The 24,635-nt window shown below is 49.8% G+C and overlaps 1 protein-coding gene across 1 annotated transcript in view; it reads left to right on the top strand.

The window, feature by feature from the left end:
* The window catches only part of ALPK2 (alpha kinase 2), a 140,412-nt gene that overhangs the window by 81,596 nt on the left and 34,181 nt on the right, over positions 1-24,635 (top strand). Inside the window, exon 5 of the mRNA XM_069569335.1 lies at positions 16,118-19,442. Within this exon, the coding sequence (XP_069425436.1) occupies positions 16,118-19,442 (3,325 nt within the window). The remainder of the gene's footprint in view (positions 1-16,117; positions 19,443-24,635) is intronic.

Here is a 24,635-nt window from a genome sequence, read left to right as displayed (position 1 = left end):
TCCCGTTGCTAGAGCCTCCTCCCTCTCAGCGTCTCCATTCCTCACTCTAAACCACACGTCTAGCCAAGTGTAGCTCTGCTGCTGAGTGTTGAGGTCAGGCTCCGGGGAGGGAGGGCCAGTAGGGGAGGCTGGGGAAGAAGTGGGTTGAAAAGTGTCCCCCACCCAATTTCTACACCCACCTGGAATCTGAGAATGTGAGAGCGACCAGAGTGCTTGCAGACTTAATTAGTTGAGGTCAAAAGACAAAAGTTCTCCCTAGAGCCCTTGGAGGGAGCTTTGCCCTGGAAACACTCTGGTTCCAGACTCCAGCTTCGGAACTAAGAGGGTGGGGAGGAAATGTGTGTTCTCTTAAGTCATCCAGCTTGTGATAACTTGTTTCCGAATTCGTAGGGAAAATCCCTAGTTGTACAGGGAGCTTGCTAGGGGAAAAAATTATCGTCTATCTTTGCCTTCATCTTCTTCCCGAGCAGTTCGGGAGCAGGCCGGGCTTTGGCAGTGATGTGGGGATGGTGATTAGGGTTGTATTGAGGAAAGCAAACAGGAGAAACAGGTGTTAACTTTCGTTTAAGCAGGGCAATAATCTTTAAAGTCAGACTTTGAGAGATTTCTAAGTTCCTTTCTTCTTAGTCTTATTTCTGTGCAGTCAGAAATCGGGAGCATGTAAGGGTATGGATGAGGTGCTCTGGCCCTCAGGTGCTGGAACAAAAAGGCTGATAGTCAGGGCTCGTGGGCACGTCATCCCAATTTCACGTCTCCTTTCAGGATTGTTTTAGAACAAAGGGAAACTGGACAGGGGCTGTTTTTCTGCTTCCCTTTTGGGACCAGCCTAGCCGGCCACCCCCATCACCTACCAGTATGACCCAACTTCATTTATTATTTTTTTTTTTTTGCTGCAAAAAACCTTAGTGTTTCCATTTGGTCCAAGGCTAGAAGAGAGCTCCAGGGTGTTACTAAAGCCTGCCTAGTGGCTGCAGAGCGGGGCTTCAGGCAGAAGCCCTGACATTAGGGGGTGGGGGGGGCCTCTTCAAAGGCCCCTGGGCTCCAGAGGCTCCTAGCTATGCTTGAGGGTGAGTCTTTCAAAGATACTTGCCCAGCCCAGTGCGGGGACCAGTCAGCCTGTAGAGGTGAGCAGAACCTGAAGGGTTGAAGTGACTGAGGGCCTGCTTAGTGAGGTAATTGTTCCCTATTCATCCCCTGAACCCCACACGTGGCCAGGGAGGTGAGGTCAGCGCCAGAGGGGAAGATAGTGGGAACACGTTTACTCACATGTATGAGAAGTTATGTGTGAGTCTTCAAACCACCGTGAGTGCAAATACCAGCTCAGCATTTTTTTTTTAACCTTAGCTCCAAATCACTGTGTGGAGTCCCAGATGGTTTTTAAAAGTCTTTCCTCCCGAAACTTCACCTTCCAGGAGCTTCTTAGTGAATCCTTTTCCTTTCTATTTACAAGGAGAAAGGCGGTTTTTGACTGCTCCATCAAAAGATTCCTGAACTTCTAGTCTGCAGGACATCCCTCCCTATTCCCACCCTGCTTTTGCATCCCTTCATCTTTAAAGTACAGGTCTTTAAACTTAACCCTCTGGCTGCATATTTGAACTTCACAGCCCCGTCAGCTGGACCCACCCCCCACCTTTGGTACCTGGTTCCCCCCGGTGCAACTATGCTAACGTCCTCTGGAGGCAGAGGTTGTGTGGGGAACCTCATTTGTCGTGGATAAACAAGATACCTTTTTCCACTCAGAACAGGTGGCTTCCATTTAGACCTAAAGAAGATTGAGGCCAACACACCAAGTCACTAGCTGTGAAGAAGAGTGAGTTTAATGGAAAAGAGCATATTAACTAAGGGCTTCCCAGGTGACTCAGTGGTAAAGAATCCACCTGCTAATGCAGGAGACCTGGGTTCAGAAGATAGCTGTAGAAGGCAGTGGCGCCCCACTCCAGTATTCTTGCCTGGGAAACCCCGTGGACAGAGGAGCCTGGCGGGATTTCCATGGGGTCACAAAAAGAGTTGGATACGACTTAGCGACTCAACATTAATGAAAGCACAGGGCCCTCAGGGAGGTTATTAGGTAGATCAGCGTCTCTTCAGAAGTAGAGAACCAGACTCTGAAGGGACGAACGCTCCTGCCTCTGTCAGCAAAGGGACATGGAACTAAGAACAGACTGGATGTCTAGTCCTCTGCCCTGTCTCTTGAGTGCCTACTATGAGCCTTGCTCCATAAGACGACTAACCCTGTTCTCCTCTCATGGATCTCACTGTCCAGGGAACTTTGCTTCTCCTGAAGAAGCATCTCTGAATCTGATGGGGTAACTTACTGCGGGCTTAGGTAATGGTTCCCTGCTAGACCTGTACTCTTTCAGGGGATAGTTCTTGTTTAGCCAGAAGCTAAACCTAAGGACATAACAGCGGTCCTGCTGCTTACCTGAAATACAAGGCCTAATAAGGGGCTTTTCAAACCCCAGTCCTGCATTTTCTCATTTTTGGTGATGGTCATCCATGACAGGCAACCTGCCTACGTGTTGCCGTTAAGATTTTCCAAGTGCCAAAGGAACACCACCCGTGTACACTTTGAAGCTTCGCTGAGTAGGCAAGTAGTGTAGCAACCATGTGACAAGTATTTCCTGTTTCTAAAGTTTACAAGAACTGGCTTCGTACCACGCATTGTCAGGGCAGTACGGTAACTGCTGCTACTATGGTTTTGGTTTTGCTCACAGGTGCTAGAAACTGTAAGGAGACTGACTCACATGCTCTCCTAGAACCTGACTAAGGTTTCATTTTTCCCTCCTCGTTATCCAGTCTGAGATCTGCAGAGAAGCTTCGGCCTGTGGGAAGTAAACACCACCACACCAAAAACCCACAGCTGGGATTCACTCTGGCCTCTGGGGAGGCTGGGGGAGGGGAATCAAGGAGCTCAAGTGGGTCTGGAAGCTCTTAATTCTTTGCAAAACTGAGTTGAGGGGAAAGGAGAGTTACTGGGTGAAAGAAACCAAAATTTTTCTCAAGCCCAGTGAGGACTATTCAGTTTAGAGGCTGTCAGCTGCTGGTCTTGGCTTGTGTGGCTGTGATGATTTTCATTTGCATGGACCAGCTCTGTGAGCCTCCAGAAGACTTTGGGACCAAGTGGGGGCCCACATCCTGACACAGTGCAGCCCTCTGAAAAGATGGGGCACTTGGTAAACAGAGGCAGGAGAAGCAGCCATGAGTGAAGCCAGACACGAGCTGGGAATTGGGCTGGGGGGCATTCTCCAGCCCACTCTCTCTCCCCTGGTCCTCGCTGGGTGCCCTCACTGGCTCGTCCTGCCTCAGTCTATGTATGTGTCCTTTCCCCTAATCAGCTTTCCTAGTTGAGGCAGATCTTAGAAGCCTTAGGAGTCAAAGGGAAAACATGGTTTCAAGTGGAAGGTGAGGTTTAAGCCCCACTTCAACGTTTGTATTGTTTCCATGGCAGCAGGTCATGGGACACCAAGGCGAGTGGAGGTCAGGAGATACACTCAAGCCCTCTCGTTTTACTGTGGAAGAAACCGCCTCAGAGCCAGTGACTTCGCCAGAACCACTGCCCACGAGGGAGTGCTTCCAGGATGACACCTGGGTTTTCCGAGGCCCGCTTGCTCCATCCGTCACCCTGCTCCCCTTTCCTCTCACCTCTTCAAGTGTCAGGGTGTTTGGCACGTAGCAGAACACCCAAGTGTCCAGAGATGCTTGGTGGCATGCAAGAAAAATCATTAGCCTTCCTGATTCTGCTTATGTTTGTGTGTGTTCCCCAGTGGCTCAGCGGTAAAGCATCCGCCTGCAGTACAGGAGCTGCAGGAGACATGGGTTCAATCCCTGGGTCAGGAAAATCCCTGGGAGGTGGGCATGGCAACCCATTCCAATATTCTTACCTGGAGAATCCCATGGACAGAGGAGTCTGGTGTGGGCTACAGTCCATGGGGTCACAAAGTCAGATACAACTCAAGCAACTTAGCACATACGTGTGTGTATGTGAAAATCAAAGCTCTCTTCATCTCCCAACAAACTGTCAGATGCAGGAAAACAAAACTGTCCAGGGGAAGGAAGACAGTTGCTTTTCTGGGCTGTTATGCTTTGAGAAGGACTGATGCTGAAGCTGAAATTCCAATGCTTTGGCCACCTGATGCGATGAACTGACTCATTTGAAAAGACCCTGATGCTGGGGAAGATTGAAGGCAGGAGGAGAAGGGGATGACAGAGGATGAGATGGTTGGATGGCATCACCGACTCAATGGACGTGAGTTTGAGTGAACTCCAGGAGTTGGTGATGGACAGGGAGGCCTGGCATGCTGCAGTCCATGGGGTCACAAACTGAGCTGATGCTTGGGGAGTTTACCATGAAATGGTCTCATGTGTTAGAATAACTGGTATATTTCTCTTTAACATGACCCAGTCCTAAAGGCACACATTTCTGTGTCATTTTGCAAACATTAAATGTTTTAATGTAAAAGTGCTTAGGGCAGTGCCTACTGAGGGTTAAGGGCAGCTCAGGGCTTGGTGATCATCGTTAGTGGGGTGGTGCTGTTACTTCCATCACCTGAGATGCACAAAAACGCAAGCTCCTGGCTTGTGCCCTGGCTCACACCATCTTACCAGGCAAAGATAGCTCTGTGCACAGAGCCCGTAAGCTCTAGGAAAGGGTGTATGTACATCATGGAAACCCAGTCCTCTCCCAGGAAATCAAATTGGTATTTCAAAAACCTGACTTTCCCAAGAAATTGGGTAGGGTGGCAACCACCGCTGGCTGAAGATTTCCTGTCTCCAGGGAGAGTCTGAAGGCAGGAGAGGGGGATGACAGAGGGATGTGAGATGGTCAGATGGCATCACCGACTCATGGACGTGACCTTGAGCAAACTCTGGGAAGAACAGTGAGGGGGAGAGGGAAGCCTAGTGTTCTGCAGTCCACGGGGTTGCAAAGAGTCGGGCGTGACTGAGCGGCTGAATCAACAGCAGGAAGGGTCCAGAATGAAAACTGGTCAAATGAAGGGAGGTGTTTCAGGACTGGAGATCTTTTTTGGCCACGCTGTGCGACTTGTGGAATCTTAGTTCCCCAACCGGGGAGTGAACCCTTGCCCTCAGCAGTGAAAGCGTGGAGTCCTAACCACTAAATCACCAGAGAATTCCCAGGATTGGGGATTTTAGATGTGGGACCTCCACCTTGTGTTTTCACATTCACAGCCTTAAGTGAAGCTCATTTCTGGACATCCCAGCAACTTCTAAAAATAAACTCAAGTTCTTGAAATATTCTGGTTTGCCTTTAAGCTTTCTTTGGCTAGGGGACCTGGGCTATTTTCAGTTCCACGTCCCCAGGTGGTATGGATTTGATCTATCGGATGACAAATGACGCCAGGCCCATAGTGAGGGCTCAGCAGATAACTTGGGAAAGGTTAGCCGTGGGCGAGGCTGCAGCCAGCCAGGAGGCTGGGGAGTGGGGAAGCTGCCATTTAAAGATTCCTGGGACTGCAGGGGGAAACTGGTGTGCAGACAGCTGTTGGAGGATGTGGGGCTGTTTGTATCTAGTCCAGATAAAGAGGAAAGAACATTCAGGGAGCGTCTAAAAAGAAAGAAAATTGTTGCATGCCTGGGAGGACATGGCAGCCTATGGCAGGAACGCCCAGCTGAAGCAAAGATCTAAGGGGCTTAACTCTCCTGGCTCTGGATGGCTGAATGTGGCCTTTAGAACCATGGCCTCTCCTTTGATCCGTCTTCTCACATTTCCCCGTCTTCCTCCCCCACCTCTTACTTCAGGTTCACCTTGCCCCAGGCCCTATTGATCCCCTGGCACTTTGACCAGCTCCCAAGACACGCGGTCCAGGAGCCACACCCGATGCCCCTTTTGACACTGTCCTTCAGACTAATCCCTGCCTGAAGCTGCCCAGTGCCTGCTGAAGGGCTCCAGGTGAACCTACTGTGCCTTTTCTTTTATCCTTCAGAAATATACTTTCCTCTAGCATCAGTTAGGAAAGCTCTCAGCTGCAGTTAATAGCATAACCAATGACCGTGGCCGTAAACATAAGGACTTCTCATTACCAAGAAGTCAGTGGGTAGAAGGGCTTGATATTGATCCAGTGGCTTAAGGATAGCTGCTACCTCCCAAGTCCATCCTTTTTGCTCCACCAGCTATAGTGACTTTTCATTCTTGTGCTGGTTACCTCATGACTACAAGGTAATTATTGCAGTACCAGGCATCACATCTTCATCGCAGGAAGAAGGAAGGGTTAGGCAAGTTACCCATGATGTCTGTATCTTTACTTATATAAGAAAAGCAAAACTTCCTTGAAAGTTCCTTATTGGAATCCCCCTTACTACTTAGCCAGAACTGACCCCCGGTCCCCCTCTAGCTATGCAGGAAACTGGGAGGACATGTGGTTTTCCAGCTTCCTGTAGTTGTAGGTGGCAAGGGAGAAAAGGGGGTTGAGCCTGCTGTTAGTCAACCAGAAGTGTCTACCATATCTGCCCACTCTAATGAAGCAGAGAAGTCTCCTGCGATTGCGCTGGAAGTGTCCAAGAATTATCTTAAGAATTGATGTGGAAGACAGCACCCTCTGGTTTTTGCACTGCAGGAATCTTCAAGTGAAAGAGGATTCAGTGATGATTTTTCCACTCCTGGAACAGAACTGTTTAAATTCCATCCATTTGGCCACTAGCAAAACTCGTCAAGAATTGCTATTTATCTTTTCCCCTGTACATCTTGTCTCTTCAGCTGGATTATAAGCTATCTGAGAAGAGGGATCTTATCTCATACCACCTTCTATTGTTAGTTACTCAAATTAGTGTCATGCCCTCTGTGGCATCCAGGACACGCCCACTAATGAAGATAACCCCCGAACTTCATGGGGTGGGTGAAGAGACGACACACCTTCCACGGAATCAGACACACCTAGGAGGCAGAATTGTTTGGAAAGGCTAACAGATGGAAACAATGTGTTTATGGAACCCAGCATGTTGGCTGGAGATGGGATTGGAGGCTATTGTGCAAGCAGGGTGTAAGTTTTCAAGCTGCTTTTAAAACCAGGTTTGGGGTGTTACTAAGTTTGGTCTACCCTTCCCCCTCCTTGTATTCATTCATGTTCATTCATTCCACAATAGGGTCCCTGCTAGGTGCTAAGGTTCTGAAAATTCAGCAAAGAATAACACATTCCTACCCTCAGAGCTATATATTGTCACCCTGCTTATTTAACTTCTATGCAGAGTACATCATGAGAAACGCTGGCCTGGAAGAAACACAAGCTGGAATCAAGATTGCCGGGAGAAATATCAACCACCTCAGATATGCAGATGACACCACCCTTATGGCAGAAAGTGAAGAGTGTTAGGGTGGTCGGCTCAATGAGCTGCATAACAGCTCCGGGGACCTGAGTCATGTTTCCTGTTTTCTTGAACATTCCTTAACCAAATAAGGAAAGATTTCTATATGCGATAGCATAAGGAAGGCGTTGCATGAGCTCATTCTGCCTGTCCAATCAGGTATCGCCAAGTACCCTGTAACTGAGATAAAGAGCTGACTGTATATAAACCGCCATACTGCTTTGTTCGGGGCTCTCGTCTGATTCCGCTGCGTCGGATGAGGCTTGAGCCCTAGCGTGCTAGAAATAAAAAATTCCCTTCTTGCTTTTGCATTACCATGGTGGACTTGTTCGCTCTCTTGGTTGGTTTGGAGATACGGGCTCGGTGCATAACATTTGGGTGCTCGTCCGGGATCTCCGGCCTACCGGGGAGGACAACTCTCCTGGTAGAAGGGAATAATCTCGTTAGGAGTTGAGAGCTCTGAGCACTGGTGCTAGCAGTGCAGAGGCCTAGATTAAGTCCAGGGCCCAGTATCGTACTGGGGAGGCATCTAGGTGTAAAGTAAAGAGGCAAGCCCAGTGTAAGGCCGGGTCCCCGGTAGCGAACCGGGAGGGCAGCTGGCACTGAGGACGTCCTGACGGTAAGACACTTGCAAGTAGAGAAGGGGTCTCCAGTGCTATCAAGGAGACTGAAAGTAATATTGAGAGTTGGAATCTGTTTGTGTCGTTTCTGTGACTGTGTGCTGGCACTGTCTGTGTGAGTCTTGTTGTCATTGTCCATGTTCTCTGTACCCATGGGGCAATCCACTTCTACTCCGCTGTCTCTGATGACTGACCATTTTTCTGATTTTAAGTCTAGAGCTCAGAATCTTTTGTTACTGGTGAAGAGCAAATTGGTGACTTTCTGTTCTGCCGAGTGGCCCACCTTTGACGTCGGATGGCCACAAGAGGGAACCTTCAATCCGCAAATTATCCAGGCAGTTAAAGAGCGGGTGCTTACCCCTAGTCCTGCCGGGCACCCAGACCAGACTCCCTACATTCTGGTCTGGCAGAATCTAGTGAGAAACCCGCCGGAATGGCTTAAACCCTTTGTTCTCGCTCCTTCTAAACCTCCTAAACCTCCCCGTCCCTCTTCCCCGACTCCAACCTCGCTAAACCCACAGGTACTAGTCATGAAAGCTTCTGAAGAAAAAGAAGAAAAACAGGACGAAAAAAGACCTAAGCCGGTGTTCCAGGAATCTTCTCTGTCGACGGTATCGGGCCTTGGGTGCATTGCAACCACGTACGCCCAGCCACTTCAGCAGAGCAGAAAGACGCTAAAAAAGAATGGGAAGCGTCTCTGCACCCGTCCAACCCCCTGAGGCTGAAGCTCTGGCGTCGTCGACGGGACCAAGGCAACTCGTCTGGACCATCTTATGGATGACCATGTTACTCTGCTCCGAAGCTGCCAGTATGAACCCGCACCAACCTGTCAAAATCACCTGGAAACTGCAAAATGGACTAACATGTGAGATGCTTAACTCCACCACTGCAATACATCCACCAAATACTTGGTGGCCAGGCTTATACTTTGACCTTAAGCCGGTGGTAGATATACCTTGGAAAAGGGGCTACCTCCGGAATCATGCATTCTGGGCATGTCCAGGTGCACCCAGGCACAACTGGAAGATCTGTGGGGGCACACAGGACTCTTATTGTAAATCTTGGGACTGCGTAACTTCTAATGATGGGTCGGAGACTCCAGGGTATAGAATGTGGGATGTAGGAAATCGGGACTTGCTTAACTTCTCATTTGTAGGACCCGTACCTCTGTACTCCGATTGGGAAAAGGATCATAACTTTGCCCAGGTAAAAATAAGGTTTAACACTGACAAAGCAAAAAAAAAGGCCTGGGTCAACGGGATATCATGGGGGCTTCAGACCAGAAATGACCTGACTACTTATAACGGGATCACTGTTGTGAGTCAAGTTTTAGAACCGGTACAAATGTATAGTATCGGTCCAAACCCCGTTGAACAGGTCCATGCAACTCTCTACCCGACAACCTCCCTACCTACATCCCAGGGACCAACAAAAGACCCAGAGGCGGGCCCCCTTGCTAAACTTGGACAAACAGATCCACTATGGAAATTAGTAAAGGCAGCTTATGCTACCTTAAATCTAAACCCATCCTGAGGCAACTAAATCCTGTCGGTTATGTTACAACTTAATTCCCCCTTATTACGAGGCAGTAGGCCTCAATGCCTCTTACGACCTGGCCAACGGCACCGATCCTCCCCAATGTCGATGGGGAGAACGAAAAGTAGGGCTTACAATGAGAGAAGTGTGGGGAAAAGGGACTATGTATGAGCAAAGTGCTGCCAGACAGATCCTCATTGTGTGCCCTCACTGTTGAACTCATGAGTCTGCCTGTAGCCAGGTGGTCAGTTCCACAGATGGGAGGATGGTGGGTGTGCTGTCACACTGGGTTGACTCCCTGTGTACATAGCTCCATTTTTTATCCTAAAGAATTTTGTGTTATGGTGGCTGTGATACCAAAGATACTGTATCGACCAGAAGAAGCTGTATATGATTATTGGGCCCACAAATTGACTCTTATTCAACAAGAAAGGGCTTATAAAGTTGAGAGAGCCCATTACTGCCTTAACCATAGCAACTATGTTCGGTCTGGGAATAGCCGGGGCCGGAACTGGAATAACAGCTTTGTCCATGCAAAGTCAAGGATTTAACTCTTTAAGAGCAGCCATAGATGAAGACATCGCTCGTATAGAACAGTCTATTAGTCATTTAGAGTCATCTTTAACTTCCCTGTCTGAAGTAGTTTTGCAAAATAGAAGAGGGCTAGATCTGCTATTTCTGCAACAGGGGGGACTTTGTGCCGCCCTAGGAGAAGAATGTTGTTTTTATGCAGACCATACTGGAATAGTTAGGGAATCCATGGCCAAAGTGAGAGAGGGGCTAGCCCAGCGTAAACGAGAGCATGAGGCTCAACAGGGATGGTTTGAGTCCTGGTTTCAACAATCCCCCTGGCTGACTACTTTAATCTCTACCCTGCTAGGACCCCTGATAATCCTTCTAATAATGCTTACGTTTGGCCCTTGTATTATCAATAGACTTGTAGCCTTTGTAAAAGAGCGCATTAATACAGTACAGCTGTTCGTGCTTCGGCAGCAATATCAAACAGTATCTCAGGACCCAGAGGAGGATTCCTCTGTATGATCTAAGAACAGGGGGGAATGTTAGGCAGGGTGGTCGGCTCAATGAGGTGCATAACAGCGCCGGGGACCTGAGTCATGTTTCCTGTTTTCTTGAACATTCCTTAACCAAATAAGGAAAGATTTCTATATGCGATAGCATAAGGAAGACGTTGCATGAGCTCATTCTGCCTGTCCAATCAGGTATCGCCAAGTACCCTGTACCTGAGACAAAGAGCTGACTGTATATAAACCGCCATACTGCTTTGTTTGGGGCTCTCATCTGATTCCGCTGCGTCGGATGAGGCTTGAGCCCCAGCGTGCTAGAAATAAAAAATTCCCTTCTTGCTTTTGCATTACCATGGTGGACTTGTTCGCTCTCTTGGTTGGTTTGGAGATACGGGCTTGGTGCATAACAAAGAGGAACTAAAAAGCCTCTTGATGAAAGTGAAAGAGGAGAGTGAAAAAGTTCGCTTAAAGCTCAACATTCAGAAAACGAAGATCATGGCATCTGGTCCCATCACTTCATGGGAAATAGATGGGGAAACAGTGTCAGACTTTATTCTTTGGGGGCTCCAAAATCACTGCAGATGGTGATTGCAGCCATGAAATTAAAAGATGCTTACTCCTTGAAAGAAAAGTTATGAGCAACCTAGATAGTATATTCGAAAGCAGAGACATTGCTTTGCCGACTAAGGGTCCGTCTGTCAAGGCTATGGTTTTTCCTGTGGTCACGTATGGATGTGAGAGTTGGACTGTGAAGAAAGCTGAGTGCTGAAGAATTGATGCTTTTGAAGTGTGGTGTTGGAGAAGACTCTTGAGAGTCCCTTGGACTGCAAGGAGATCCAACCAGTCCACTCTGAAGGAGATCAACCCTAGGATTTCTTTGGAAGGAATGATGCTAAAGCTGAAGCTCCAGTACTTTGGCCACCTCATGCAAAGAGTTGACTCATTGGAAAAGACTCTGATGCTGGGAGGGATTGGGGGCAGGAGGAGAAGGGGACAACAGAGGGTGAGATGGCTGGGTGGCATCACTGACTCAATGGACGCGAGTCTGAACTCCAGGAGTTGGTGATGGATAGGGAGGCCTGGTGTGCTGCGATTCATGGAGTTGCAAAGAGTCGGACACGACTGAGTGACTGAACTGAAACTGACCCTCAGAGCTTGTGAGGAAGCTGATAAGTAAGCAGTCATAAGAAATAGGACCACTATACTCCTGCTCGATGTGTCTCAGCAGTTCAGAAGTTCTGGGTTTAAGTTAGTAGAGGGCATTCCCAACCCTTGGCTGGGGTTTGTTTTAATTTTTCTTGGCTAGAAAACCTGAGTTGGAAAGGGCTTTAGAATCAGCTGGGGCTTCCCTGGTGGCTCAGACAGTAAGGATTCTGCCTGCAATGCGCACGACCCAAGTTCGATGTCTGGAGAAGAGAATGACCACCCACTCCAATATTCTTGCCTGGAGAATTCCATGGATAGAAGAGTCTGGCAGGCTAAAGTCCAGGAGGTTGTCAAAGAATCAGACCTGACTGAGTGTCATTTTTCTACGGTTTTTAGAATCAGTCAGTCTTGGCTTAAAATCCGAGTTCTGTCATTGACCGTGGGACCCCGGGGCAGACGTCTAAACTCTGACCTCAGTGACCTCACATGCCAGTTCTCCGTTACTGCCTCTCAGGTCTGGAAGCATCCTTCAATACACGCTTGGTGATTAGTTTCATTCTCCCACTTCTTTAAAGTAAGCACCACGTGAAGCTCACAGTGGAGGTGGGGGAGGAGGAGGCTTCCATCTTTGCAGCATGGGTCAGGGGTCGGGGAGACGGCTGCATGCTCGTCCTATAGAGCTGGCCGCAGCCACAGGACCCAGACCCTGGTCCATCTGCAGCCTCATGTGACTGCCCTGCAACCCTCTCTACTCTGAAACCACACTCTGCAGGGCAACCCTCCTGCTTGCACCAGCGTCCACTGTCTCCTGACGCAGGCCTCTGTCATTCCTTTTCACTGTAGCCCACCCACCCTCAGAAGGCCTCTGCCCCTGCAGGTCCCTGACTCCCTCTGACCACTGGCGCCCTGCCTACCCACGGAAGCGTGTGGTGTATGGCTCACCCAGCAATTCCAGACCAGCAAATTCTCTGCTACCTGGTGGCCTGATTACACCTTTCCTGGCTCGGTCTGTGCCCCTTGCAAGCGGTCCCTTCTCAGGGTTGTCCCTCCCTTAGGGCGCCGTGGGCTTTTCCAAGGTCTCCCAGCTCTTCCTCTAATGCCGTTAACAACTCTTGCTACTCAGCTTCCATTACCTGACCTACTGCGTGGTTTCTGTTTCCTGATTGGACCCAGGGTATTGAGATCAGCGAAGAAGAGATGCTAGCGTCAGTATCTCAGATTTATTTTACCCCTCGAATGAGAAAGCCGGCATAAAGCCTGCAGAGCGCTGCTCCGCTCCTTAGAGGTGCTGTCTCTCTCGCTGCAACCATGACTTCTTTTCACAGGAACAAGGGAAGCGAGTGTCAGTGGGTGCCAGGCACTTGGCAGGATAGTGCTGACGTGCGTGTGGTTAGCCTTAGAGGAAGAGACGAGGGTCAGAGAGGCTAACGTGGTTACAAGGGATCATGTGTGCAATGTGGGATTAAGCTGAAGCCGAGGTGGCTAGCCCTCCGAGTCCACACACCATGCTGGGCCGAAACCCTCATCCTCACCTGAATGAGAACAAATTTCCTACGTTAACAATCGCCCAAGTCTCCCTGCTCACTCCATGATGAGAATAGCTGAGCAGCAGGAGAATCATTCGCTGGAGTTCTTTCGTAATGACTTAACTAAGAGAGTGCCTCCTGAGAGAAAGGTCTGACTCATTCGAAAGGTGTGAGCCTGTGGTTTCCCTTTCTCTGAGCTGGCCTCCGAGGAGCCTGACCTTGAAACTGATGCTGTGAGCCTCGGCAAGTATGCATTGGGCTGTTAAAGTGCCACTTTGAGAAAAATCCCATGGGTTACAACGTGGACTAAATAGTTCATCAGTAGTAGGACCAGTTTGTATGGCCGGTTGCTTGAACCTAACGTCCCAAAGGCCAGCGGTCCTTATTTGCTGATGCTTCTCCAGTCCCTAGAGCAGCTTGGTATATCAGTTCAGTTCAGTCGCTCAGTCGTGTCCGACTCTTTGCGACCCCATGAATTGCAGCACTCCAGGCCTCCCTGTCCATCACCAGCGCCCGGAGTTCACTCAGACTCATGCCCATGGAGTCAGTGATGCCATCCAGCCATCTCATCCTCTGTCGTTCCCTTCTCCTCCTGCCCTCAATCCCTCCCAGCTTCAGAGTCTTTTCCAATGAGTCAACTCTTCGTATGAGCTGGCTAAAGTACTGGAGTTTCAGCTTTAGCATCAGTCCTTCCAAAGAACACCCAGGACTGATCTCCTTTAGAATGGACTGGTTTGGCTCTCCTTGCAGTCCAAGGGACTCTCAAGAGTGTTCTCCAACACCACAGTTCCAAAGCATCGGTTCTTCGTTGCTCAGCTTTCTTCACAGTCCAACTCTCACCTCCATACATGACCATAGTGCTCAGTAAATATTCCAGTGGATGAATTCTACATGGTCAAGGGTTTGCCATGTTTTCTCTACATATGGGGCTTCACTAGGCTATTTTGAAGTAGGATTTTATTTTAAAAGGTAGACAGAGGAGCACGAGTGTACGGCAGTAAGTAGGAACATGACTCTTCCATAAATCAAGGCATGACACACCATGGCTGCAACATGCCAGGGACCGAACTATCCTAGTCAAAGCTTGCTTGTCCCAGGTTCATCTTTCCCAGGCATTAGCCTCTTAGCTATTGCCCATAACTCTAACTAGGAAAGTATGGTAACATGCCAGGGAACAACACAGTGGCTTTTTAAACTGGAGCCCTTTGGAAAAAACTGTCCAGTGCCTGGCAGGGAATTCTATACATGGCATCTAGTCCATCCATAACTGGCTGGCACTGACATTGTGATGATGGCAAGATCTTAAAATAAAGGGCTGACATAGGTGGTGGAAACTCCGGGAGGGGAGGAAGGCTCAGAAGAGGGTCTTGGTGTTTTTAATCAGATAATCTCCCTACACATCTCAAATCATGACTGGGAAGCTGCCCACACTTTCTATGCATAATCATTCAGAAGGTTTGTGCTGTAGCTCACAGAAACTGAACCAAATTAGTAAGTGAAAAGAACATTCTCTACATGTTATAGGTATTATAGAGGGAAAAACATGAACACAAACTCCTGGACACCTCAAAAAAAAACCTTGCTTGCTTACTGGAAATTTTTCCCACTCCCATTTATCACAGTGGAAAATATATAAACTGTTTCTCTATAGAAACACCAGGATGTGAGCCAGCAGTGGGCCCTGCTTGTGGTTAGTCTCTTAAAACAGTTGTCCCCAGAACAGAAGCAGACAAAAGCCCAAAGTCTTTCAGACTTAGAGGTGTAACGGGGTGAAGTTGGGCAGATCTGACTCAGCTGGTGTGTGGTGTTCAATACTGGTTGCTTCACATGCTTATGGAGCCCCTGCTAGGGACAACCTGTGTCTCAATGCAGAGTGGGCGCTCCCTGCACGTGGACACTTTGCCTGTCACCTGGGATTCTTTCTAACACACTGGGGTGAAAGTCGCTCAGTCCAGTGCTTTGTGACCCCATGGACTACACAGTCCATGGAATTCTCCAGGCCAGAATACTGGAGTGGGTAGCCTTTCCCTTCTCCAGGGGATCTTCCTGACCTAGGAATCAAACTGGGGCCTCCTGCTTTGCAGGCAGATTCTTTACCAGCTGAGCTGTCAGGGAAGCCCAACCCTGGAGGTGTTTGTTAAATGTTTGTTGACTCGACAAATGCTTCTAGCACCCATGGAGTTCATAGCATAGGAAGCCATACAGACTTTCTTGTTCAGTTAGCACTTCTACACCAGTAAAATCTGAGGTAAATGAAAATTTAACTTACGGTAGCCTTAAGGCAAGAAAAGATGAATCACTGGTGGCTGCAAGCAGTATTTCAAGACTTTTTAACCTACCTGGGGCAGGAATGATGGGCAGTGCCCAAGACCAATCATAACGCCACTGCCTCATTAGAGGTGGGTTCAAGGGCACACCTCCTCAGTAATCAACCAGCGAGCTGGCCTCAGGGGACAAAGATTGCTCTTTGCAGCAGGGGGCATGCGTAGACCTAGAGCCGATTCATGCTGATGTTTGGTAGAAACCAAGACAATACTGTAAAGCAATTATCCTTCAATTGAAAAATTAAAAATTGCTCTTTGGTACTTTACAGGCACTGCATGTTTTATTTATGATCATGTGAAGTTTCATTCTGAAAAGATTCACATGAACTCTTGTGACTTAAAAGTTTAGCAAATAATTTACCATAAATTCCGTATTTTTTCCTGGGAAGGAAAAAAAAATCGATTGTCAGGTGGCCTTTTACTTATAATGGGGAATTTGAGGATCCCTTGCAACACAAGAGTTGCATTTCTTCAAGATGTCTCACGACTAGAGTTTGGGAATTACTGCATAGATCTCAATTTTAACTAGAGTCATCGAGGATTAACACTCTTGGGATTGCAGTTTAGGCCCTATTGTGGATCTCCCAGGAACAATTCTATTAATATCACTTTTCATCTTCTAGGTACAAATTCAGGAAACAGTCAGGGAGCGAATCTCTCTCAGCCACATGCCAGCTTTCTCGGAGCCTACTGGGGAGGAGCCTGCTTTTCCTGGGACCACAACAGAGTCCCTCCCCCACTTAGGATGGATCAACAAAGAAAGTGCATCATTGGCGGAACACCCGGAGGTAGACGGCTGTACCCAAGGGGCATGGCATGAAGAAAACCAAGGTGACAACACGCTCGGACCTTCTGCAGGAGACCTGGGGCGTGCGCCGAGCATCCCAGAAGCCAGTGGTGAAGCCATGTCCCCCTGTGAGCTGTTGGGGCCTCCCCTCCAGCCCCAGGCTGCCTCTGTGTCCCCTGAATTTGCACACACCATCCCCACCCTGGAAACCATGTGCGCTGGGCCAGGGGACGGAGTAGCCGCCTGTGGCTTGGAGCGTCTTGAAGCAGGTGACCAGGGAGCATGTGATACCGTGGGCTCTCCGGTTGGAGCCCCAGTCGGTAAATATTTGCCTCAAGAAATGTGCTCCCTGGACTTAGAGCTGGCAGGTCAAAGCGAACTGCCTGATTTATGTCCTCCCGATGACAAGACTCTGGACGTTCTTTCTCAGACACGAGGTCCTGAGCCTCCCCAGGCTACGTGCGGGAGCAGTGACGAGAGAACCTCTCCCGACTCCCCTCTTTTCATCAGCACTTTCACCTGGAACATCTCACAGAAAGCCAGTAATGGTGCCACCAGGGAGGATCTAGCCAACATAGAGGGCTCCGCCTCCACGCCGGCCTCCATAGTGAAGGCTGGCCCGGAGAGGCTGAGCCCCAGCCACTCAGGGGACCTTGAGGAAAGATGGCCACTAGCTCCAGAGAGCAACTCTTCCGTTTGGGCCAAAGAGGAGGGCGGTGACGAGAACTCTAGCCCCGGTGCCCCAGACTCGGCAGACATACTGGCAGGTCATAGTTCGGTAGTGAAGTTTCCTCAGGAGAAGCTCACAACGCTAACTGCTAATGTTGAGTGTGCTGAGGTGACGGGGGCGAATGGGGACACATCCGCTCTTTCCGTTGCCCCGAAAGGCCACCCACCCAAATCCCTTGCTGTTTCAGCTGCTGGGGACAGCCCTGCAGGTGGCCCTGAGGAGAGTTCACCTCGGGCACCAGATGGAAATGCTTCTCAACTTCCTTCCAATGTACAGTTGGCTCATGGTTTTAATGGCTCCACAATCAAATCTTCAGGAGAGCTAGGACACATGGCTCTCAGTGGACCTGGAATCCATGTCCAAGTTCCTCAACTCCCAGAGGGAGAGGGTTTCTGTAGCAGTTCCCCTCTTCAGACTGGTAACCTGTCTAGAAGGAAGAGCCAGACCGGGCACAGAGCACACACCAGGAGCCTTGAAGAGAATTTCCAAGAAAAAGGAAGTGAAACAGCACAGCAGCGTTCTCCTGACGATAATTTCCAGGAAACTTTGCCCACGACATCTGTCGGACAAGTGGAAACAAACTTGGTGCCCTCGGACTGCTCATCAGCCAGCTCCACAGAGAGAGGAGGGCAGAGCTCGGGCAGTCGTGTGTCTGTGGTGGCTGAATCTACAGTGAAAGATGACAGTCAGCCTCTGAGCCAAGTTCCCCCTCTCTCTAACGTCCTCCTGGACGAGTCGAAAGAGAGCAGTCCAGGATGTTGGGAAGCGGGTAAAAAGCTGAAGATCATCACTCTAGAGGCTTCTGTTCCAGAAACCTGGCCAGTAGGACAGCTGACAGATTCTGGGTTCAAGGGGATGGACGCTGGTCTCATTCCTGACAGGATCCGGGCAATTCCTGATGTTCTAAAGGCGGGTGCTGCCGTGCCTAAACCGGGCCCCTCTAAGACAGCATCAGCCTGCAGTCCTCAGGTAGAGTATAGCTCAGCAATTGCTAATAACCGAAAAGTCCATAAAAGGGAAGAACGAGCTGGCTGTAAAAGTTGGAGTTGTCTTTCCTCCCAGTATCTGAGCCAACGCAGATTCCTGGAGTCATCTGTGGACCCTGTAGAGGGAAAGAAAGTCTGTGTCACAGGCTTGCTCCCAGAGGCTTTCAGAACCGGAGGGAACGAAAATGCTAACCATGTGAGCCAAAATCGAGATGAAAGCCGACTCAAGAGGGATCGCCCCACTTTCTTTAAGCAGCTCCTGTCCTGCCCTAACATCTTGGAGTCCTCTGTGGACCCCACTGATGAAACGAGTGTGAGGTGGGCCAGGACGGAGCCACCAGAGCCTTCTGGGTCCACGCTGGGGGCCACCAGAGTGGAGAACAAACCGAAGGGGGGACACTTGGACCAGAGACTGGAAGTCCAGCCTGCCATTGTGCAAGTTGCGTGTCCCCAGCAAAGTGGGGAAACCCCTCCAAGCGAGAACGGCACCAACCAAAGCCAAGGGGACCGTGTGGGGTGGGAGGCAGGACAAAGTCGCCAGGACAGAGCAAGGGGGGACGTGCGTGCTGCCATCTCGGCAGTCCCGGGCCCTGTGCAGGCTGGGGAGGTGATGCCAGGGGGACGCATCAGAAGCCGAGTACAGGAAGGCAGGGAGAGGTGCTCAGGGGGGCCTGGACCCAGTAAAAGCAACGGACCAGCATTAGTTTCCCCCGCTCTAGCTCTCTCTAGCCGTCTTGCCAGGGTGACCCCCCAATCTGTTGGAGTCACTACTTGCAGCTTCGCAGCTCAGAGTTATGACCTCCGTGAGGAGGACTTCGTGGAGCCCAGAAACCACGAGCATGCCTCTTCTGACTCAGAGGAAAGGCGAGCTATGAAGAGGGAGTGGAAGCAAGCGCCCTCTTCCGGTGGTCTCACCAGGAGGCCTTTTACGTCCCCTCCTGAAAGAGGCATCACAGACTTTTCAAGAAGCCACAGAATTGAGGAACATAAGATAGAGGAGCCCCCCGCTGGGGAAACCAAACCCACAGGCACATCTGGTTCCCTGGTGGGGCCCCTGGCATCTGTTTCCGGAGAACGTGCATCAGCAAAAGCTCCTAAGATGCTGCGGGACCCCTACCAACAGGGCTCCACTCTGGGCCACAGGAAAAAGTCGGGGGAGGAGGAGAAGGTTGGCCCCATGGCGGCCCAAGCTAGCTGTCCACCCCCGCCAGCAGTGATGAAGTCACAGGAGGTCAAGGAGAAGCAAAAAACCCCAGGAAGTGGATACTTAGCTGAGGGGGTAAAGAAGAAAATTCTGTCCAGGGTGGCTGCCCTGAGGCTGAGATTGGAAGAGGAGAACGTGAGAAAGAACTCGGTCCCTGAGAGTCCTAAGCCTGAAACGTCAGTCTCGCGCACAGATGAGAAAGGAGAGCCCCAGAGGCCACCTTGCCAGAGCAGAGCGAGAGGTGAGGGCTGTGTTGCTTCCTATCGCAGTTTGCGTTTGTTGACCTTGAGGGCAAGTTCGCGCATCCTTCTGAGCCCTTGTATTTAGGGTGCATGTCCGCTGGGCAGGCACTGGATGCTGGGACCAAGTGGTCTGACGTGTAGGCTGGTGGGTCTCAAATGTGAGTGACCTTGGGCTCCCCTAGGGGGCTCTTTAGACAGATCGCTCAGTCATGTTCAACTCTTTGGGACCCCATGGACTGTAGCCCTCCAGGCTCCTCTGACCATGGGGGTTCTCCAGGCAAGAATATTGGAGTGGGTTGCCATGCCCTCCTCCAGGGGATCTTCCCAACCCAAGGATCAAACCCAGATCTCCCACATTGAAGGCAGATTCTTTACCATCTGAGCCACCACGGAAGCCCATGAATACTGGAGTGGGTAGCCTATCCCTTCTCCAGGGAAACTTCCCGATGCACAAGGTCTCCTGCATTGCAGGTGGATTCTTTACCAGCTGAGCTACCTGGGAAGCCCGACCTAGAGTTTCTGGTTCAGGAGAAAGTGCATTTCTACTGAGCTCCTGGGGACCTACTGGGAGCACCACTGGTATAGGCTGCCTGTCGGTGGGCTTAACTGAGGGAGTACGTGGTTAGGATGCTTCCTGTTTAATTATCCTTCAAAAAACAGTAAAGAAACAAGCATTAGCCTGCAGTAATCTAGGTGAGAGATGACTTGGACCAAGATTGTAGCGATGCATAGCAGTGACTAGTGATGACATTCTGTAGAAGTTTTGTAGGCAGGAACCACGGGACCCGCTAACGGATGGGAGGGAGGCTGTGAGAAAGAAGACAAGGGTGACTCCATGATGTTAGCCTGAGCTACTGTTAAGTTACGGGGTTGCTGTTTACTAAAACAGGAAGACTGGAGGAGGAGCTAGTAGTTCTGTTTTTTAAAAAAAAGTCCAAAAAGAACTTTTTTTAAGTGTGCAGTGTGTCAGGGCCCAGCGCTGAGGCCAGAAAGGACCACAGTATCAGCCATCAGGGATCCCGAGGTGGTCGTTGGAGTGCCGTGAAATTCGGGGACTTTAGTAACTGACATTAAGCTCATGCCATCTCTAATGTAGCCTTTGGATGTCTTTTGAGGCAGTGAATTTTGTAATGCCTTGTTCCTTTGTTATGAATAAACGGTTTGTACTAAGAGGCTGTATCACAGCATATAAAAGGACTGAGCTTTCAGTCCCACTCTGACCAACACGGGCGCGTGCCCTTGGGTGCGTCATGGCCTTAGTGGTGGTTTAGTCACTAAGTTGGGTCTGTCTCTTTTGCAACCCCGTGGGCTGTAGCCCGCCAGGCTCCTCTGTCCATAGGAATCTCCAGGCAAGAATAATGGAGTGGGTTGCCATTTCCTACACCAGAGGATCTTCCTGACTCAAGGATCAAACCCAAATCTCTTGTGTCTTCTGCGTTGGCAGGAGCTTTCTTTACCGCTGAGCCACCAAGGAGCTCACTGGTGGCCCTCAAAGAGGTGAATGGGAATTCCGTGGTGCGGGAAAGTTTAAAAACGCTTTCTAGGGGGAAAAACTTTCCAAAGTTTGGGAAACCAAGTTTGCTCAGAGCGCAGTGTATCTAGAAGGAGGTCTGAATGGGAGCTGAAGATTGCTGAGATGGGAGGGGAGGAGTTTGCTAGCCTGACTCACTCCCACGGAAGAAGGTGTTGCAGACACGATGAGAGAGGTGTTCAGCCTTTGTGTGGCTCTTCCGCATCAGGAGCTGCAGAAAGGCAGAAGGTTGGACTTAGGTTTAGAGGAGGAGAGGGACACCGATCACCCAAGTCCAGGTCTCTAACTTAAAAAATAGTTACATCTGAACCCAGTTACAGGCGACAACACGTGCTGTAATTTTTTTCATCTATTTTTGGCTGGGCGAGGTCTCCGCTGCGAGAACTCTTCTCTAGCTTGGCTCTCGGGCTGCTCGGTGCGGCGGCTTCTCGTGTTGCGGAGTGCAGGCGTCAGTAGCTGCGGCCCACGGGCTTAGCTGCTCCGTGGCATCTTCCTGGACCAGGGATTGAACCTGTGTCTCCTGCATTGGCAGGCGGATAATCTTTACCACTGAGCCACCAGAGAAGCCAAACGCCGGAGTTTTGGTGAGAGGGAGGGAAAAGCTTTATTTGGAAACGAGATTGACAAGGCCAGTTTTAAGCGATGGAGCGGTTCTGGTGTAGAGTGCACTCTGTATCTTGCGCTTGCAGCTCTTCACCGTGCTCACTTCCAGAGGCAGGGCAGGGCAAAAGGTGGACAAGATGGCTGGGCTGCCCGTGGCCGGGAGGCTCTGTCCTCCGGGACGGGTAGCTTGGGCGGAACCTGTCGCGGCCCTGTGAGAAGAAATCTTTAGTGCATAGCGAGTGGCTGTATACTTTCTGCCCGTTATAATGTTACTTCAAATAAGATTAAAAATTCAAAACATCAACCAGTGCAGCTAACTGGTATAATTAGACCACGTGCTAAGCAAGATTTACAAAACATTTAGGTACAATCCGGGAGTCTGTAACCATCTTTTCTGTTAAAAGTGGCATGGGTTTTCTTTCAAATTTAAGTATAAAATTTCTTTTCATCTCACCCTGCCCTTTGCGTCTGAAGTCCCCGGGGTCTCTGTTTCAAGTTTCAGACTCCTGGGGGCTCAGAGTCCTGGTAACTGCAGTCAGCTTTGCTTTGCTTGGGGGAATTGCATCAACGCCAAACTGCATCCCATAACCCAAGATTGCAGCCACCTCTTTCCGAGCTCTTTCCCACACAACCTGGTAAAAGAAGAGATGGTGGTGACGTAACACGCCAGCCCTGGACTGGGGCACAACGCTGCAGCCCTCTAACGCCAGGGAGAGGCTCCTTAGCGGAGACCTCACTCCCCATTTGTGTCAGAGGGGCCCGCAGCCTCGGCTGCAGAAAGGGACCACACATGAAATGACTTCCCGAAGAGGTATCCAACCATAATCTAGTGATATGTTTCAAAACATTTAAATAGAGTGGAACTGTGCTTTAAAGAATAGAGTGGTTTCAGCCCAGAGGCGGCGGGGGTGGGAGTCACGTTTGGAACTGTTGTCCGTCTCCGCGGGAGAGAGGACCGACCAGGTGCTGTCGGAGGGTTTGATCTGGAGCTGCTCGACCTCCCCAGGGGCGAAGGGCTGCAGCCCCGGGAACCCCCTCCCTTGGGGGCAGGGAGGCGGTGTTGGGTGTGAGGGATGACTTGGATGACTGAAAGGACAAACTGAGTAAACTTTGATACTCAAAGCTTAGTACAGCCAAAGCTTTATCGTCACCAGGGGACTTCTCAATCCTTTGCCCTCAACCCTTGGCCAGGATATACACAGAAGATAAACCCAGCTTCCCTCTTGGGCCTCATTTCAGCTCCTTCATCTGTTTTTTCCCCCTACCCATCCCACACAAAAGGGGGCCCTCTCCCAAAGCCCCGTGGCTGCCTGATCGAGCCTCTCTCTCCTTGACCCTCATTCAGCTCAGCCGGCCACATTATGCCTTGCCCTGAATCCCCCATCCCGGTTTCTGTCTTCAGAACCCACAGCCGGCTGTGGACAGGGCTGGCAGACTTAGGAACACTTAGGTGTCAGGAAATCCACCATGAAGGGTCCTGGAGGAAATGCGTCCCAAGTGGGGTGACGGGTGTGGTCAAGACCCTGGACCAAGATCTTGACAGTGGGGGTCAGGGCACCTGCGAGATGGGTTTTGTCATCTGTAGGACTCGGTATAGCTCATCTTTCTCCCATAATATCGTTAGTGCCTGGAGATACTCTCTAACTGAAGAATTCATTACCTGAGCATCCCATATTAGTTCCTGGGAAGAAAAATTAGCTTGGCTATGTAATGTGTATTTAAAAGCTTATCTGTAGCCAAGAGGGGAGGCACACTGAAGATTTCACAGCAGTGGAATCTGAGGCAACGGAGAAACCACCTCCGTGTTGATGACTTCTGGCTGTGGATTATATAGCACAACCACGGCTGTGTAATTGTGGAACTTGGTGCGTAATAGATCACCCCCGACACGTCCAGTAACCTCACTACCTGCCCTGTTCTGACCACTTGGTGTTAGCCATCCTCCTCTGGTCTATGCTGCTGCCCAGTGGCTACCCTGAGTAATTACACACTCACCCGGTGTGCCAACCTCTCCTCCCTGGTTTGGTTTTCTTCAAGATCACAATTTCCTGAGAGGGATGGATATTTATTAATACACATTGTCGTGGCTAAGTCGTGTATCTGATTCTGCGATCCCATGGTCTGTAACCCACCAGGCTCCTCTCTCCTTGGGATTTCCCAGGCAAGAATACTGGAATGGGTTGCCGTTTCCTTCTCCAGGGGATCTCCCCCACCCAGGGATTAAACTCGTGTCTCCTGCATTGGCAGGTGGATTCTTTACTGCTGAGCTATCAGGAAAGCCCATTAACATTCCTACTCCTGTTATAATTTCTAAAAAATAAGGATTATAAGTTCACTACTAAAAACAGTTTCAGCAAAAAAATAGAATATCAAGTCTATCTTGAATGAATTAGATAATCTACCTCTAGACACATGATCATCCGTGATTTTAAAAGGTGACATTCAAAGAACACTGAATGTCACCTAACCCTTGGCAGTTGTTTCTGTATTGCTCCTATTTGATTCAGGTAGACAGTTCTGCTGCTAATTGATAGCAGGCATCACTGAAATCCATTAGGATATCTTCAGCAAAGACAACTGTGATCAAAGAGCAAGATGGATGAATGTTCAACAAATAACTTACTGTTTTTTTAAAATACTTATCTGGCTGTGTTGGGTCTTAATTGCACCATGTGGACGCCTGCTTGTGTCACGCAGGGATCTTTTCGTTGTGGTACGTGATGCACTAACTGTGGCTCGAGGGCCCAGTTGCCCCTCAGCATGTGGGGTCCTCCCGGACCAGGGATCGAACCTGTGTCTCCTGCATTGGTAGGCTTGATTCCTAACCACTGGACCCCCAGGGAAGACCCCAGCAAATAACTTATTGTTGAGATGCCTTTTGTGCCTGGCGCTTAGCCATGCTGCTTGGCTGGTCCAGGTTTCATCCTCCTCCCTAATCCCCAGCTCTGACGTTGACCCTGGTTGTCATCTCTCAGCATCTTAGTCTGGCCAGGTTCTGTACGCTAGGTGTCGACAGCCGTCCTTCCCATCCTTATTTTTAATCTCAAGTTCTTTTTCA

Source organism: Ovis canadensis, chromosome 23 (genome assembly GCF_042477335.2).
Source record: "Ovis canadensis isolate MfBH-ARS-UI-01 breed Bighorn chromosome 23, ARS-UI_OviCan_v2, whole genome shotgun sequence".
NCBI lineage: Eukaryota > Metazoa > Chordata > Mammalia > Artiodactyla > Bovidae > Ovis > Ovis canadensis.
Note: the sequence above shows the minus strand (reverse complement) of the source record. Positions and strands in the feature narration are given on the sequence as shown.